At 37.9% G+C, this 19,308-nt stretch overlaps 1 protein-coding gene across 3 annotated transcripts in view; it reads left to right on the top strand.

Annotated features, from left to right (window-relative positions):
* CAMK1D (calcium/calmodulin dependent protein kinase ID) overlaps positions 1-19,308 on the top strand; it is a gene marked incomplete at its 3' end in the record, with an annotated part of 347,164 nt that overhangs the window by 219,980 nt on the left and 107,876 nt on the right. For 2 of the 3 annotated variants that reach the window (XM_084254292.1, XM_084254293.1), the window contains exon 3: positions 11,826-11,900. The exons of the other annotated variant lie outside the window; for it this stretch is intronic. In XM_084254292.1, coding sequence (XP_084110418.1) covers positions 11,826-11,900 — 75 coding nt within the window. The remainder of the gene's footprint in view (positions 1-11,825; positions 11,901-19,308) is intronic. 3 annotated transcript variants of the gene reach the window in all.

Below are 19,308 nucleotides of genomic sequence, written 5' to 3'. Positions count from 1 at the left end.
AGCCATAGATTCAGGAGGAAGCAGCATATTAGCATCCTTAAGAATAACATTCTTAGGATAGATCTTCCCTTTGTATCTGAAAATAATATTAATTATTATCTTCTCTAGGTGGAGTAGGGATTTATTCACTATATTATTCATTGCACTTATTTCATTTTTCCCTCCTTTTTTTCTTTTGCTTTTCCCTTTTTGAAGTGGCAGAATCCCTTTTAAAAATCTTATGTAGAACCCCTATACATAAGCAGGTAAGAAATGTAGATTTTTATCAGAATGAGTTTATAAATCCAATTTTGTAACTTTTCTTTGTGACAAGTCCTATCAGTGGGAATACAAGTGAACAGTTGGTGGTCTCCACTGTGTTCACTTTGGCATCTATTGTACTTAGCCTGTGAAGGTTGTATTTATTGAGAACCTGGAAGACTTGGGGAAAACCAGGTTCATTAAAAGTGACCTCCTAAAGTCTAGCCATTGGACTAACAGGCTCTGATGTTTGCAGAAAAAAATCTCTATGCCGTGCTCTGGAAAAGTCAGAGTTGCCTAAAATGCACTCAGCAACCACATATGACCTCGATCTGGCCTGGCCCTCCCTGTCTTTGGCTGGGAGACTGTGGCACCACCTGGACACATCAGCTGCTCTGTCTGAGCACAGGAGCATGGTGACTGCTCCCTCCCCTCCCAACTGCGCTGGTGTAATTGTCAGGGACAATGTAGGTGGCTGGATTTCTTCCATCCTCTCATCCCAAGTGGCACAATTGCTTTCCTAATTACTTTTTAAACTCTGAAAGAGAAAACTGGGTGAATAACAACTAGTTTATTAGCCACAACCTATTAGTAGTATCATTTCTGAGAATTTGTATATAGTCCTGGAGCTCACTCAGGAAGTCTCTAAAGAATTGCAATCTCTTGGCTATGACAATCTTTTGTTAGCAGGAGATAATAAAACTATGAGCTCAGAACTGCCTCAGCATTTAGCACCCATCTACCATAAATCTGTGCTTTGGAGAGATGACGCATTTAACACACACCCCCTTTAGAAAAATCATCCAGAAAGCAAAACATGCTGTTCTTTCTAATCGGGACTTCAATTTCCGTTATGAAGGATCTCTTGCTTTCTCAAGAAACACTACAGAACTGCCCCTATTACACACAATCATAGAAATTATCTCTGTGTTTTTAAAATACACACACAGCCAACCAACCACACATCCCTACATGAGTTCCCAACATGTTAGTGCTTGAAAAAAATGCTTTCTTCTATCTCAGTGCACCTGATTTTCTGAAGCCTGGGCCTGACCAGAATGGATTCTGTGACAGCATTAATTACTGATGTGCAAAACTAAAGAACATTTGATTCTGCATCATCGTCTCTCAATGTGGGCACTTTCCAAGAACAACGCAGGTTCATTCCTCCTAACACTGAAAATCAGCTGATATTAGAAATTCAAAGCAGACTTCCTTCCTCTGTTTTGCTTACACTTTTCACCCCATCTTTTATTTTTTCAATTTGCCTTCACTTCTAAATAAATGTCACAAGATCTGAGTAGATTTCAGGAGTCACCCAGGATCATGCTTTCTTGGCCCAGGTTTCATGATCTAGAAGCAGCAATCCCTTGCCTCTTCTTTCCTTACAGCATCCCAGGCCTCAGCATCAGTGGGGCCTGCCAGCATTGTGCACCTGAGCCTGCCATCCAGGGCACCTACTGACTTGGCATAGTCCTGGGTTTGAGTGGTGACATACAGGACGCTCACTGTGGGTATCATCAAAGAGAAAGCACAGAGTTTTTGTAGCAGGAAGGAAAGGGGAGAAGATCCTGGTGCATTGTTTTAACCCTTTCATTTACACTCACAACAGTGCAGGTGTTCAAGGCTAGAAGTCTCTAAGATGCTTACTGAATTCAAGACCATTGTCTTCTGTCTGGGAGCACAGAGTGTATGATGAAGCTGGGGGAGGCAGCCAGCAGTTGGCACCTGGTTATATCTTATCATATAAGAATGGCTTCTGAGTTCATACTGCAGTTAATCTCCTTTGGACCTAGAACAAAGTTTCTGAGATTTCAGCTGTTTCCATGCCATTGGATGCAGTACTTATGTATCAGTAGAGTGGGCAAATTAAAGTTATAAGACTTCACTTCTGTATTGAGATGGGTGACTACCTTGATTTTCTCCTAGACTCCAGACATTTATTTTCAGGTTTAAAACATCCAGAGGAATATGTATTACCCTCTGATAAATAGTTACCAAAATATCCAGAGAAGGAAATGACATTTTCTTTAATGTGCTAGAGTTTTGAATAATTATTAAGTGTTTTGAATAATTATTAGAAGAAAATGTTAGAGTTAACTAGTTGAAGTATGTTAATTTTGCATACTCTTCCCAAGAGGACTACTAATGTGTCAATCATGAAGATTCGAGCATTTATCCCCAGGACACCTTGCATCTTACCTTTATATCAGAGATCTTTTGCAGTAAATGTATTCATCCAGGATAAATTCAAAATGGACACCAAAACTGTGGCATTATCAACTTGCAAGTACTGAAAAATGAGTTTTTCCTTGGTATCTAAGGTTTTCAGTGACTCAGTAACTTAACAGCGGTTCTTAAACATTGTGTTTGAATCACTTGGCAGCCTTTTTTTAAATTCCCAGTGCCTAGGTTGCATCCCAGACAATGAAATTATACTCTCCAGGGGTGGACCCTGGAGTCAGTGTATGCTGATCCTCCCCAGGTAATTGGGGAGATAACGACCAGTCGATTATGAGACCTAATGTTCAGGAGAGGGAAAGAAAGATACAAGGTAAAATCTTATAACCCTTCCTGATTCAGGTATCCAGCTTCTGAGTGTCTTTAGTCTGTAAGACCTTAGGAAGTTCATGATTAATCAGTCATTCATTTATTCATTCTTCCACAACATTCATTGAATGTTAGTATGTGCCAAGCACTGGGTTTTCACACTGATTATACTAAACACAATCAGGTCTCAGCTGGACCTTTTGGAGCTATTTAGACATGAGCAAATCTCCTGAGCTATGGTCCTGGGCATTGTAGATGTTGACGACAGGAGAAGGAAAAGAAGGTCTTTACCACATAAAATGGCTTCCTTGCTCAAGAAATTCTATTCCATGTCTAACTTACAAATTAACCCATGAAGAAGAAGCTGTTGGAACATGAGCTGTAATCCAGGCTTCTGTGTAGCAATAACCCAGAGAACACCAAACACTGACTTAAAATCAAGCTTTGTGGACCCACAGCTACCTTAGTAGCTTTTATTTTTTTCATTATCGTTTTAGATTCAGCAATTTTGAGAGTTGGAAAGGATCTCAGAGAGTATGCTGTCTGACTGATTAATTTCTGAATGAGGAAAGTGAGTCCCTAAAAGATGATATGACCAATCTATAGTCACCTAGAGACAGAGCCAGCCTAGTTGGAGCCGCTGCATGGCACCCTTGTGTAGAAGTTCTTTCCCTGCTCCTTACATGCAAATGCCTGCGAAGCCCCCAGCTGAGCAACAGAATTTTTATTGTTGTTTATTTTTAAGGATTCAAAGCAAAGCTCACTTCACAATGAGAGAGTATCCCATGTGGTACTTCATTCTTTAAAAAAACAACAAAATTGTCTGGCATACTTAAGATGTAGTTCACTTAGGTAACAGTTTTTGCTCATTAGTCAACCATTGGTTGCAGCTCCATCTGCTGGTACAATGAGAGATGATTTGAAGCTTTAGATTTCGAATTCTTGTTATTTCTGGAGTGGCCTATATTCTTAATAGGTAAGCTATCTCTCTGTATATGGAACGTGATGCATATGTGTATACTTACATTTCACTTCTATGCCTGTATGCATGTGTATGTGTATGCATAATGAGATCACATATCTTACTGTTTGCTTAACAAATGAAAAAATCAAGTCACAAAGTATTAATGCCTTGTCTAAAATATTGTGATTAAGTGTGTCAGAACTGAGACTCAAACTAATCTGATTTCTTGAGCATTTCAACTAATCAGTATGTACTTCTTTGTGTCCAGCATTATGGGTTTATTTTTGTGAACCAGATGTTAATGGCTTTGATCAAGAGCTTTTATAAAAGTGTTCTTTGCAAAGGTTTGGAAATACAACAGTCTAGTAAACTTCCTCTACTTGAATTCCATATGAGAATCAAGCCATTAAACCTGAAGGCATTTGTTGTTTATACTTAATTAGCTCTCTCTCCTATGCAACTTCTCTGCTTGGGAGAATTGAGTAAATAGTCGCTCAAATAATTTTTCTTTGTTCTGTGGTTCAGATGAAGAACCCTGGTTCAGAAAATCTGAAAGGTGAAAATTCCCTCTGGTCCTAGCACACTTTCTCACGTAACTAGGTGTAATTTTATATGTATCCTTATAGACTTCTCTGCATTTAAATTATTTAAATATACACATATGTACAAACAGATATTTGATGTAAAATGCAGTGTGTACAACAAGGTGACAAAAGAACTGGGGTGACCAGAGGAGAGGAATGAGTCTGTAAGATGTAAGGAAGAGCAGAGAACTCTTGCGGAGGTGGTATAGAATGAGCCTCACGATAAATAGTTTAGTAAAAAGATCAAGAGGGATGAACACACCTATTTGGCCAAAGAAGACACGTGAGAGCTGCCCAGGTTCATTGGTTTTGCTGTGGGCTAATAGGATGAGATGGATGGGCAGATAAATATTAAACAAAATGGGACCTTGTAAATCATGCCAAGTTGTTTGGATTTTATTCTGGACTACAGGGAGCCATTGATGGACTCAAGCCAAATAGTTTGAGCCACTCTATATAGTAAAATAATCATGTATGAGATAGCATGGAGAATGTTATCTCAAAACAGAGGGAGATAGAACAAAACAGAGGGAGATAGGGAGGACATTTAAGTGGTTATAAACTGGGAATGATCATCTATAAAATAGAAATAATAATACCTAATTTATAGAGTTGTGGAAATGAAATGAGATAGCATCTGTGAATGTGTCTGTTAAGCTATAAAAAGGAAAGATATTATTTTTTAATACCATCTGACAAATATTTCATCTCTATCATTTTCTTTTATGACGAATGATAGTATCCTGATTTTCTCGGTATGATTTCCTGTACTGCTTATAATGAAAGAAAAAAATCTGACTCAGGAAAGGAGGAAATAATGTTTTTTAAAAAGCCTGTACAATTTATTTAGATAAATAGGAGACAAGTCATAAGAATATTCTTTTTTTTTTATATTTATTTATTTATACAAGAACTAGGGTAGAGTCAGGTGCTGGAGGGTGAGAGAATTCACCAGAGAGCGGGGAGCAGAACAGGCAGACGGACCGAATCGAGCCCGCAGCTACAGAGGCTGCAGACAGCTTCACAGTGCTGTGTTAAACCTGCTGCGCCACCAGGGAGGCCCAAGTCATAAGAATATTCTAATATTTTTGTAGCTCTTTGTCCTGCCAGAACAACCATAGCAATTGTGTGTGTGTGTGTGTGTGTGAATAAAATGTAAACTTTCTGGGCAGTTAAGATAAAAGAGACCATGGTATGTGGTCAAAGATATAGTCCCTTATGGTCTTTACCTAAGAGGGACTTGCATCAGCCTTTCAAATATGACTGGACTGTTAACTGGACGTGCCAGCGAGAGGAGGACAGAAAGCTGTTTGGTTCATTGGTGTAACTTCGACCTCGGATGCCTACAGAGAGATCTGTTCTCCACTCCCCTTGCTCCTCTGCACTGATAATCGCCTTATCTCTCCTGTTTGACCTTACTGATTCTATTCCTTCTATCTCTTGTCTTCCAGTGACCTCTTTAATCTGACTAGATAAGTCACTATTTCCAAAGAATGGCAACACAAAGGAAAAGTGTTTCCTTGTCTTTCCCTTTTGTGATAATTCTCATCATTTCTTCCACAAGCTTTACAACCTCCAGATCAATGAACCATGATAGGAATTCAAAAAAAAAAAAAAAAAGCAAAGAAATGCTGAGCTTTCTTTTCTATCTTCACCTCTTGTGTTTTTCTAACTTTATTTTACATGGAGTTCAAAATTTGTAGGTCTTTGAACTATGGAGAATTAGACTGGAGGGAGAATTGATGTTGCTATCATTTCCTTGAAGCGTGTATATTCAGTGAATGCCTGTCCTTTGGGTGCTGATGTCCCCACCACTGCCGCCCCCGCCCCCCCCCGCCCCCCCCCCCCAGCTAGGGGACTTTGGACTGGAGGATACTTGTACATTTGGTGCGCTTTTTTTTTTTCAATGAATTAACTTTACAGTGTTAAATGGATCTTTCTGGGATTTTCTTTCTTGGCTGTCAGTTACTCTGAAGACAGGAGTCTGCATCAGTGATTATATGTTGTTTCACATTCATCTTTTCTCTCTCTGCTGGGGCCCTCTTCCTTCTAAATCCCCTCTAATGTATGTTTTGGGGGAGATAGAGACTTTAGATAGCCCTATATTACCTTATGTACTTAGATTTTATCAGTTGTGATTACTTTGGCCTTAGTAAATTATAAGTGATTGAGGTTCTTTTTATCATCTAAAGTTCCTTTTAGTGATATTATTCTTTTGAATTATACACATTTTAGAGAACTTTGCTGTTTGGGGATGCACATTCCTAGGGCATGGAGGTTCTCTTGGACCTTTCCACATTTTGGAAAGACTGACTACTGACCTACAGGGATTTAGCTGTGTAAGCTGTACAAGGTTAATAGAACCTTGATTCCCATTTGTTCATAGCTAACATCTGCCTCTTTCCTCTGTCCATTTTATGCTCCCTTTTGATGACATTGATGGATCTGGCTGATGACAGTCTCTTTCTAATTATAATTTCTGGACTTCACACTACTCCTTCTGCTTCTGAATATCTGTTCCTCTAGTTCACTTTGACTTACTGGGATTTCATCTTATCTTGAGAGCTTCTACTAGGTCTTAGGATAGTTTAACAAATCTCTACACTCCCAGAATTGGGTATTATATTGTTAGTTATGTGGTTTAATGCCATGATTTTAGGGATTATAATTTTATATAAATAACTGAATTTACATGGGCTCTTTGATACATTCTTTATAACTTAGTTAACGTGAATTTGTAGCATAAGTACTTGAAGATGAATTGTAGCGTAAGTGCTTGAAGATGAATAGTTAACATGAATTTGTAGCATAAGTGCTTGAAGATGAATTTGGACATTAGAATCTCAGCAATTCTAATTACTAACCATATGGTCATGGACTATTTACTCAACCACTTGGTGTCTTGGTTTTACTTTGTTAAATATTAGAAGAACGATAATCAGTTTCATAGGATTGTTGTATTAAATAAAATAACTAAAAATCCTCATATATCCTCAATACACAATTAACATCCCATAATTGGTATTTGTAATACAGCTATGTAAGTAGGGCCTAAAGAAAGGTAGAAAGTTTATTCACCAGTAGATGTAGATGTCGATCCCAGGGGACTGATGAAATTACACTTACTGCAAGAGTCACAGTTGAAATATTTGAAAAAGCAATAGGAGAGATGTTGGCAACTTCTCCAAACATAAAGAGGTAGAATATGAGATGTATAGGCTGGGAGGTTTGACTTCAATGCACAACAAAATTCTGGAACCATAATTTAAGCAGATGGTTTTTGATCATTTAGTAAAGACTGTCGTGGTTGCTAGGAGCCACCATGGGTTTACTAAGAACAAATCTTCCCAGCATCCCTTTTAAGTAGTATTATGTGGTATGTAAAATTGAGGATGTCATTTCAATGAGTAAAGGAATTGTCTCCTTATGGATAGGATAGAACTTCTGGGTTTGTAACTTGACAGGAAGTGAAGCCAGCTGATTAACGTCAAGGTTCACTTGCTGGGTGTTTGCCCAAGTGGATCTTGAAAAACCATCGACTGCTGATTTAAGACTGTCCGTTTAAGACTTTAACTAGGAATTTGGATGAAGATGTATGGATTGGATGTGTGCAGATCAAATATGCAGATGGCCCAAAGTTGGGAGGGATAATAAATACAGTGAATAAGAGAATCAAAATTTAGACTATTTCTGATCATTGGAAGCATTGCATGTTACCCAGAAAGATTGAATTTAATGAAGCTAGCAGTGACATTACATCTTACATTCATAAGATCACACCTGAGTAAGGAAGATCTTGTTTGGTAGAAGTTCAGGTAAAAAATGATTTATCCTAAGCTTAGTATGTTTCCTTTCATTCATTCATTCAACAAATATGTACTGAAAGTACTGTCTGCCATGTGCTTTTCTTATCATTGGGGAGAAAGCAGTGAACAAAATAGTTTAAAATCCCTATCTTCATGGAGCTACCTTCTTTATATGCTGAAACTTGTACAATTGCTTAAAACACACGAATGTATTGTCAGACTATTTTTGTTTTTTTTTTTTAAGATTTATTTATTTATGCATACAAGAGCTGGGGTACAGGCCAGAGATGTGGGGGGTAAGAGGACTCACCAGAGACAGAGTGGGGAGCAGAACAGGCAGACTGACTGAAACACACTGCTGAGGGGAGCGGCAGGCAAGACAGGAGAGGTCTGCTGCACCATGTGGGTTTCTCCCTGGCCGGCTGGGGATCAAACTTGTGCTGCGGAGGCTGTGGATTGCTTCATAGTGCGGTGCTTAACCCCTTGGGCCACCAGGGAGACCCTAGACTATTTTTAAAGGTATAGTACTCAGCTTATGATAGCTGGTAGCACTGCTCTATTATTTAATGCCCTATTTTTGATGCTATATTTTACACTGGGATGATTACTTCATTTTTCTGGTTACCATAATCTGGACAAATAGAAATGACAATAATGTGATGAGAGGAACACAAACTATGTTGGAGGGCTGATTGGTCATGGGAAGACTGAGTAGAAGTATTATATCCCTCAAACATTTTCAGAGTTTGAGAAGAGGGTGTACTTATGTTCTCTGTTATTTCCAGGGATCACTACTAGTTCCAAGAAGGTTGATTTTGGTTAGGTATAAAAACACTCTGTGTGGGGTGTGATCTGCCCACTTGTGTGAGGTCTACAAGGGCTGGGAGGTGCTCTTGTGAGATCATATGCTGTGTGCGTGCATGTAGGTGCCCAGGGATGTGTGGATGGATATTCTTGTGGCATTTTGTGAAGGCATCCTAGGTACCTAAGTACTGTTGACATGTCAGTTCAGTTTTTGTGTACCTTAAGGAGTCTGAGAGTTAAATAAAGCAGCCAAGAACAGAAGTTTTCTTCTATCATGTGCTAACATCTACAGGTTAATTAAAGCACTTTTCTTAAGGTCCTATTAAGAGACCACTTTAAAATTTCTATGAATTTTTTTAAGTACTTCTATTCAAACACAACCCGTTACAACTCCACTACCACCATTTTCTTGAGGACTTTGCTATAATCTGGACCCATACGGGGCTTTGCTTTCTCTGGCCTTAGTGCAGTTCTATGAAATTTAACATTTAATTCTCCCCTAAATTCTACATGCTTTTCTCCAGGTGACAAGCTTTTCTGAGGGCAAAACATATCCCTCCCCCCTCAGGCACATAACAGAAACCCCATTTCTATTGCTTAATTCATTAGTTAAGAGGCATAGTGTGTAGAAGTATCATTCCAGCCACTGATAACTCATGTAAGACTCGGCAGGTTAAATACACTTTAATTTCTCTATCCCTTACATCCAAAAATGAGATTATACTCTGAATTTATTGGCATCACCTCCTCTGGCTGGGCAGGCGCTTTGCACATAGTTGACTCTTTGTATATAATTGGGCCTGGATTTATGGCTATCCTCCAAAGCTCAAACAGCCTTCTTGGCCCAACCTCCAAAGAGATTTAGGACTGCAGGTACAAATCCCTAAACCCAGTTTGGAGGCTCATTGACTGTGATTCATATAACTAAAGTAACCAGATTTAGCACATGAAAATGCAAGGTGCTTAGTAACATGTGAATTTCAGAAAAACAACATTGCAATATTTTGGGATACTTATGGTAAAATTTATTCGTTAGTTAACCATAAATAAATGATACTGGATGCTCTGCATTTTATCTGGCAATCCTACATATAAAATAAATTCCTGTCATTTTCCAATAAGTCTAAACCCTTAACTCCTAAATTAACTTCACTGGAAAAAATTTGTGCCTGTGTGATTAATTCCACGGGCAAAATTTTAAAAATTAACAAGAGGAAAAATCCATACACAGTATAATTTTTGTGGTCATATTCTTCCAGGTATTCAGTCAATAATGTTAATTCCACAAACATCTTGGATCCTGGCAGTGACAATATTAATCTCTTTTTCCTCACTGGCATAATTTATTTGGTTCTTATAATGCTGATATTATTTTGCTCAGGTGCCACAGTAACCACTGCTAACAAATAATTAGGCTTTATACATTGGAATCAGGTGAAAGTGAATCTAGTATAATCTATAGTTTCAGCTCCTGCAAATGATCTGTATAAAATAATAAGAGCTATAACAATCAGAGAGAAGTTTTGCCACTTTTCTCTTAGTCTCTTCTTTCATCTGCTCAAAAGGAAGATAATATTCTGATCTGTTCTACTTTATAAATTTCTTTTTAAAAGGAAGACAGCTCACACTTAGGAAAGTTACCTCCATCGTATGTAACTAAATAATGCCTCCTGCTGTTAGGGGTAGTTCATTCATTCATTCAGCAAACTTTTATCAAGCCGTCAATGTTAGGTATGAAGAGGGAAACAAAATGAGCAAGACGTAGTCCCTGCTTTCAAGGGTGCACAACAATCTGCTCATTAAATGTTTGCTTTTAATGATTCATCAGTCTTTTCAATCAAAGGCTTGCAGTAAGAGTTAACTAACTCAGAGTTACAGAATGATTCTTCTCTCCAACGCTTGAGATTAAATATCAAGCCTTACATTCTGAAAAGATGCTACTCTTAGTGGGTAGTTTTGGGATCTAGAATTTGCCTGTTTCCTTCTCGTTGGTGTGTATAGGACTTTGCAGCTCAGTGTGGTCCCTATACTGGCAGCATCAACATCAGCATCTACTGGGACCTTGTTAGAAACAGGGCCCTGCCCTGGACAAAAAGAATCAGTGCAGTGTCCCCCTCCCCAAGTGTTTAGGGGCACCCTGAAGTCTGAGAAGCACAGGTCTAAAGCAGAATTTCTTCTGTTATGCTTTGTGCACAGCAATGCCTTCGGCCCTCCCCCCAGGAATCTGATTCTGAAAGGTAGCACAGCTTAGGACCTTCTGGTGCTGCCTGTTGGGAACCACACTTTGAGTAGCAGCATTTAGTTCCCTTAGGGCACTGAACTGAGCTGAGGTGATGTCAACCCCAGTGAGGGACATCAGTCTGGTTTTCCTCTGCCCACACTGGAGTGATGAGCATGATGGTGAAACTGACCCCTGCAGACTCTCGCTTGGTAGGGAACAGTGTTGCTTACATCCAATAGCTCAGACCTATCTGGATGGCCATTTTGAAACTATGTAAGAGGGAGCAATCAAATTCAGTGTGGGGCTCAGCCACTTTACTTGGGCCCTTCAAAATAATAGGATTTTGACAATTTGATCCACTGGTTCCATTCACAGGAATCTCTGCAGCAAGGCTATACCCAAGGCAACAATAGTTAATCAGTGACCCACATGTAGGGGATGGAGCCTTAGAAATGAAGAGGAGCAGGGCAGAGAGGAGGAATATTGGGAAGTGGGTCTGGAACAAAATTTGGAAATAAGATTGTGAAGACCCTTAAAACATACATTAAGGAGTTCAGATTCTGTCTTAGAGCTTTCTATTGTAATAATATCTGTTTTAAACAGTTTCCATGACTAGTTGTACTTAATATTCTGTGTATATGCTTCTTTTCTTTCAGGATTAAGCATGAAAACATCGTTGCCCTGGAAGACATTTACGAAAGCCCAAACCACTTGTACCTGGTCATGCAGCTGTAAGTACTGCGTTTGTTTGATAAATGCCGACAAGGGTTTGCAAACTCAAATGCCTAGAGGCCCAGGAGGAAAATTACACTAATGTAGTGGGCAGGGTCAGACAGCAGGGTGTAGGGAGAACCTACCTGTGTCCATCTAAAGCCAGTGGGGTCTGCAGGCTGCCCTCAGTCTAGCCTGCAGCCAATGGGCTAAGACTAAAAATTTAAAGCCCTCAATGCAATGCGATGCTACTGCTGCAGGGAGCCTCATTCATGGTGTCTCTTTTGCTTTCTAATATGTGAGGGCCAAATACTGCTCCCTGAGAACTCTTCAGCGAGCCCATGTGCAGGACACATTGCTCTCATATCTCACAGCAACTCCCACCCTCGTCTTCATTTCTAGGGACACTGGGGGAGGGTGCAGATGGCAGCTGCGTGCTTCTTTCCTTCCCTTTTACTCTTTGGCTGGCAGATAAATGCACATGTGATTGGACTGGAATTCATGCCAAACATAAGTATAACTGGAGCTGGACCATGACATTACCTCCCCCATTAGATTATTTCTGCCTTTCCCTGGAGAGGCCAGAGGAGGGAAGAAATAAGAAAGCTGAGTATATAGGTAGAGGCTTAAATGTGTATGTTTAAAATCAAATTATTTGTATGGAGGTAGCATTGGTTTACAATATTGTATATGTTTTAGGTTTGTGCCTTCAAATGTATGTTATACCTCACCCACCATCAGAACACCCATAGTCTTCCACGCTAGTCCCTCCCTGCTCTGGCAGCCTCAGTTCTGCAATCGTATTTCTAGGGTTTGTTTTGTTTTAAACATGTAATTTTTTTTAATGTAGGATGAAATTCTTCTCCCAACTCATACAAATGCTTTTGAGTATTCTTAGGAGTATCCCAGGGCTAAATCTGTTAGCATTAAATGATGCAAACTGAAAAAGAGTGTTACACTTTAACCAAACCTGAATAATAAATTCTGGAATACCATATTATTAAGCTTGATGACTGAAAAGAATTTTTGTTGAAGGTTAGAATATATATATATATATATATATATTTCATTATTTAAGTAATTTCATTATTTTTTAATGATTTTCAGTCTTTGGGATTCAGTCTAGCAGTATTTAGAAGAATTGAAGGTTAGGTTAACAATTTCTTTTTCATCTGTCCTCTTCCCTTAGGAATGTTTAAACAACATATTAACTTGGCATATTGGAATGCAAGTATGTGTTCCTCAATATATTTAATCTTTCATTGTCTTGGCAATATTTTTAGTCGGTTGTGACCTGCATGTATAAACACTCTAAAGCCCGAAGCCAAGCTCGAATCTTGTGGATGACTGTCCTTTGTCAAATGACTGTCCTGGGGGTGGCCAGTGTTTGGCACATTTGTGTGTCATTGTCAGTGATAAGATTGGCAATTTGAGCAGTTTTTGACTGCGTGTCTCCAAGTACACTCCCAGTGACTAACTGCAGTCATTCCTAGTTTCTTGCTATTCTGCTTGTTTTACGTTTTGCTGCATTCCTGGTTCGTCCTGGAGAGTAGTAACTCTCCCCAATTCTGGGGTACTCCCTAGAAGCTCATGTAACTTTGTTTTATAGAGCATCTGCTCCTAAAAAAGTGGGTGAATTCCTTTCCCACCAAATACTGACTGCTGTGCAAGAAGAATATGGCATTTTGGTGACAAGAAAAAGTCTGACAAAATGTCAATGCTGTAAGAGAAAAAAATTTCTGCTTCTTCCCTACTAGTTTCTCTTGGCTGGCCTATTAATTAAATCAACTTAAGTCAGATTAATAGGAGAAAAACAATTTTAATTTCATAGGTATGAGAGCTCTATAAAAGTATGAAACTCAAAGAAGTGGTGACCAAAAACAGGCAGCTTTTACACCCTTTGGACAAACAATTTATGAAGAATTGACAAGACAAAGGGTTTTGGACTTGGGGTAGTAGTAAATTTGCAAAACTTAATTGGTTTATACAGACTTGTCTGTTCTAAATTTCCTCTCTGTGGTATTGAGGCTGTCTCTACCTTCCTGGCATAGGAAGGGCATTTCACATGGGAGATTTATCTCCTACTCTCAGGTGGTCGGACAGTGGAGGGTTACTGTGCCCTTCCTGCACCAGCTGTCTCTCAAGCATCTCTAATGCAAAATAGCAACATGACAAACAGCATGTTTTGGAGTGGTGTATTCTGCTCCTTGGTAGAGTACTTAATGTGACTTTTGAACTGGTAATGCCAAAAAAAAAAAAAATTTAATAGTTGAATCCAAATCTCTATGTAGTCACTTGTTTTAGTCTGTTTATTGGAATTACAGCTTAATAACTCAGTTTAAAGTACCCTAAATATGTGAATCTCAGCTCTTCCTCTTCCTGGATGGTTTCTTTATGGACAGCCCTATCATTCCATCAGTGCGTCCCTGCAGGTGGTCTCTCATTTTATGAAGTAAGTTCAAGTAAATTGAAATTCTACTTTCCTAGGCAACTTGACCGTATACTTATCAGCAGACGTTTATGTAACAATAGTTTGATATGAGAATGAGCAGAAAAGTATTTGGAACAGAATGAAGCTTAGATGAAGCAGTGGGGACCCTGCTGTCCCCACCCCTCACTGAGTTTTTCCTGTCTCAGCTGGCCCCCTCCCCCCTTTTTGGAATTATCTTAAAACCTCTTTGGTTTAGACCAGACTCATTTAGAATTTATATTAATGTGGAGAGGAGTTGAGCTGGGTTTAAACTCTGGGTGGGCTCTGTATGAGGTTTTTAAGGCAAATAAATAACAAAATCCAGACCTAGGGGTGATGTTTCTAATACTTAAGCAGCATTAAGCATTTTAGAAGCACTATTTACACAGATTGGATATATTCATTAAAAGTTTTTTTTTAGTTTAGCTTTACACATTCTATATACAAGTCTCATGTCAGACACATAATTTGCAAATATTTTTTTTTATTCTGTGGCCTTTTTCATCTTCTTGATGGCATCATTTGCGGGACCAAAGTTTTTAATGTAATGTTGATATAGTCTAGTAGTTATTTTTTCTTTCGTTGCTTATTCTTTTGGTGTCATATCTAAGAAACCACCTAATTCTTAATGATATCTTTTGGATAGGAAATATTTTGGTGGCGATAAAGTTCAACTTAGCTATTTCTTTTCTTTTATGGTTTGTTACTTTTTGTGTCCTATATGAGAAGACTTTCCCTACCTCAAGTTTATAATTTTTTTTCTTCTATCAGTGTTTTAGTTTTAGTCTTTTCTATCTAGTTCTATTTCAAGATGAATTTCAAGTTAGTTTTTATGTATGGTGTGATGTAAGAATAATATGCTTTGTTTTCATAGGGATACCCAATTTTCAGCACCATTGTTGAGAAGACCTTTCTTTTCCCGTTAATTGCTTTAGCACTTTTGTCAAAAACCAATTGGCCATATATATTTGGATTAATTTCTGGACTCTTTAAGCGATTGCTCTGTGTGTCTGTCCTTTGGTCTTGTTTACTGTAACTTTCCAGTAACTTGAAATTAAGTAATATAAGTCCTCTAATTTTGTTATTATTTTAAAAATTGCTTTAGCTATTCTAGATTATTTGTATTTTCATATGAATTTTAGAAACAGCCCATGCTTCTTCCCAAAAATGCAGTGGAATTTTGTTTTGGAATTATATTAAATCAATATATCAATTTGGGAACAATTAACAACTTAAAAAAACTGAGCCTTTCAATCAATAACATGATTAGTTTATTTGGAACTTTCGTTTTCCCCAGTAATGTTTTATACTTTTCAGCATGTTGTTTTTCTATATCTCACTTTATTCTGAAATATTTTACTTTTTTTGATCCTATTGTAAATTGATTTATATTTCTTTTTTCAAGTGGCTCATCGCTATTAATAAAAGTATGATTGGATTTTGTGTTTTAACCTATAACCCTATTAAGGTTACTTATTAGTTCTAGTAGTTGTTTTGTGAATTTCTTAGCATCTTCTGTGTAAACTGTGATGTCATTTGCAATTTACATTAATTTTGGTTGATTTCCAAAGGAGTGCTATTTGGTAAATCTTTGATAGTTTAATATTCAGTATATTCCAGTGTCATAACTATTTCTTTAAAATATTTCATCAGATATTCTGAAAATTCAAACTGACCTCTCATTCCTTCCTCTCTCCCACTGGTGATCTAAATCAATGGGATTTTTAAAAAGTGGCAAAGAAAGGAAAAGAAAGTAATGACGGAAAGCCATTGACAGAATATAATATTGGAGAAATCCTTGGTTTGAGGATTGTTTTGGCTCTATTGTTATTTTTGTTGACAAGTCTCAATAGTTTTTATCTTTTCAGTCTGGGTCAGTGGAAAGTGAGTTTTTTTACTTTTTTCCTAAGAGTTTAGGAAGTACTCAATTTCTAAATACTTGGGGAGAATCTCAAGCACAACATTCAAGGGTACTGTATTTCACAATATTTGTGCCTGGGAGGTCCTTGGTTTCCTAGGCAACATCATCTTGGGTACTGATGTGCAGAAATAATAGGGGAGGCTCAGCACCCTAATTTTATTACTTAGCTAATTGCTATTTCGATTCTGAGTACTGTAGCATATTTGTTCCTTTGTGGCTGCAGCAGAAGAGACTTGATTGTTTATAGAATTCTATATTTAAATTTTATTTGGATTTTTGGATAAATGTCTTTTTTTCAGAATGCTATTTTTGGGAACATTCTTCTTTACATAGTATTGAGTCGCTATGATACTGAGATAGTTACAGATAAAAGTTAGTTGTTTGGAGTTTATTTCTCCACTGAGTTTGCTTGTGAGATATCAACTCATACACTTGGAGATAATAAAGGACACACTCTCAACTTCGTCTCTTTCATATCTATAACAATAGAGGATGTAAAATATATTTCAGGCTGATAAAATTTAAGACACATCAGAATAACTTTTTTAATGAAATATTATATTCCCTATTGAATATATAATATTTTCAATAAGACTTACATTTCTATATGTGGGTAATTCTTAATTTATAACTGTGGATTCTTCCCCTGAATCCAGGCGTGACTATCAAACTGTCTGCTCAACAGTTCCACTTGGCTGTGTAATAAGCGTCACTCACTTAACAGATCCAAGAAACACCACCAGAGTTTTCCACAAAATCTGTTTCTCCTGCTGTCTATCTCCTCTTAGTGAACAACAAGCCCATTCTTCCAGTTGTTCAGGCTAAAACCCCAGAGTCATCATTGACTCATCTGTCTCTTGCATCTGATAATTCCATCCATTGGCAAATCCTGTGGTCACACCTTGAAGCTAGATGGAGAATCCAACCACTTTATCATCATCTCCAGAGCAACCACCTTGGTCCAATTTCATCTTGCTGCAGTAGAACTGAATCCCTTGCTATTCAGCAGTATGCCAGGTGTGCACCCACATGGGCTTTTGTGTTTGGTATTCTGCCTGCCTGGACCATTTTCCTATAAATATCTCAATACTATGATGGAATGAAAGGAATACTAGAATTTCTGCCAAATTCCACCTTTTCATTGTAATATTCTGCAATTCCTCTGTATGAAATAACAATTCCCCCGTCACCTCTGCCACATACATGTTCATCCCCTGCCCCTTCCTCAAATTAATATTTCTCTATGGTACTTATCACCATCTTAAAATTTATCCCTACTCTGTTGAACAGTGTGCATGCATTATGGTAGGCACTAAATAAATATTTATTCAATTGTTATGATTACATATAAAAGGAATAATGCTTAACAGTTATTTAGTCACTCATTTAATCTTACGAAAAACTTATGCCTTTTTTCCTGTTTTACAAAAACAGAAATGTTGGATCACTTCTCCAAGTCAATGACTAACCCAGTATGTACTCCTAGCCAGTTTAATATAACACTGATGGCATTTTCTAGGAAGAAAAATCTTATGGATAATATTAATGCAAATACTTTCAGTTTACCAGGAAAAAAATTGTTCTTACTACTTCAAAAATATTTTAAAAGCAGCACAAACTATACAATACCCTATGCTTTTTAGTGGTTTGTGAGGGGCATGGTTGGGGGAGGATGTTTCCTAAGTAACAAAAATCACCAAAGTAACTTTAATTCATTCATAGCAATTAATCACATTTCTTAACTACATTTTTTTTTCAGTTAATGAAGGATTGAACGAATGTGTTGGGTTGTTGCATTCTGCATATTCCACATGAGATACAAATATTTCTATTCTAATAGTTCTTTATTACATGATAGCATTAAAATATGTACAACTAGTTACTTGTCGAGCTTAGAAAACTAATGATTAAACACACTTTCTTTCAAGAATAATAATTTGATCCCTGAGTAGTCCAAGACATGAAAATATATGCAGCTTCCAATAGAAAATATGGCTTATCTACTTCATTGGCTTGTTCATGAAGCTGTTTGAACAGCTCGCTGTCTGTGGGGGTTGCCAGTGTTAGTTTCATGTGGATACTGTATTCATAATTCATACAAAGTGTTCCCAGAAACAGTTTTAATTATAACACAAATTATTACTCCCAATAGAAAGTCTTTTGTAAGTAGCCAAGCATAATAATGAAGAAAAAAAAGTGATTCTATGACACCTTAATATATTCACATATAAATTGCCAAAATCTTATCTTTGTTTACAACAGATATTAATTACAAGCCTAGAATCTCTGGTGGAGGAGACACTCTTGGGTGGAGCATGATTAGGACTTAACCAGATGAATGTGCAGGGCAAGGGGTGGAGGGGGGAGCCTGGCAGGATATGCTCCAGACTATAATGCTGGTAGAGAGAGACACATTAAGGAGCTTAGGTATTTGAGGGGTTTCGATCTGGGGGGACATCCAGTTTATGAGAGATTCAGTATATTGGGTATCTAGTCTATAGGGGGCTCAATTTGTGGGGGTTTCAGTTTGTGGGGTCATCCAGTTTATTAGGGATCCAGTTTGTGAGAGGTTTAGACTTGGGGGGTCAACTTTAGATGATTCTGGTGTGTGAAGAGTTTAGTCTATAGAGGGTTTAGTCTATGATGTTTCAGTATGTGGAGGGATCTGCTGGGATCCACCTTTGGGATTTATTCTGTGGGGGGATGGTTAATTTGTAGGGATGGAGAACAGTGTGACACTTTTCTGGGAAATATGGCTAGAGATGCTGACAGAGGCAGACTCACTACTTCTGGCAGATGCTGCTGCTTTGTCATCCTCCAGGATAATTATTTTAACTTGCCTTTCCCCCCACTCCTGCCATTGGGAAACATACTGAATTATAAAGGACTTAGAGAGCTAATAAAAAAAGCCAGTGTCCAATACAGTCATGAACCAATTTTACTAGGTTCAACTATATGAAGTTGCCAATATACAGTCAATTTTTTGAGATCTCTTTTTTAATATAAGCATTACAACTGTGAATTTTCCTCTCAGCAC

Source organism: Talpa europaea, assembly GCF_964194135.1.
Source record: "Talpa europaea genome assembly, chromosome: 14".
In the NCBI taxonomy this organism is placed as follows: Eukaryota; Metazoa; Chordata; class Mammalia; order Eulipotyphla; family Talpidae; genus Talpa; species Talpa europaea.
Note: the sequence above shows the minus strand (reverse complement) of the source record. Positions and strands in the feature narration are given on the sequence as shown.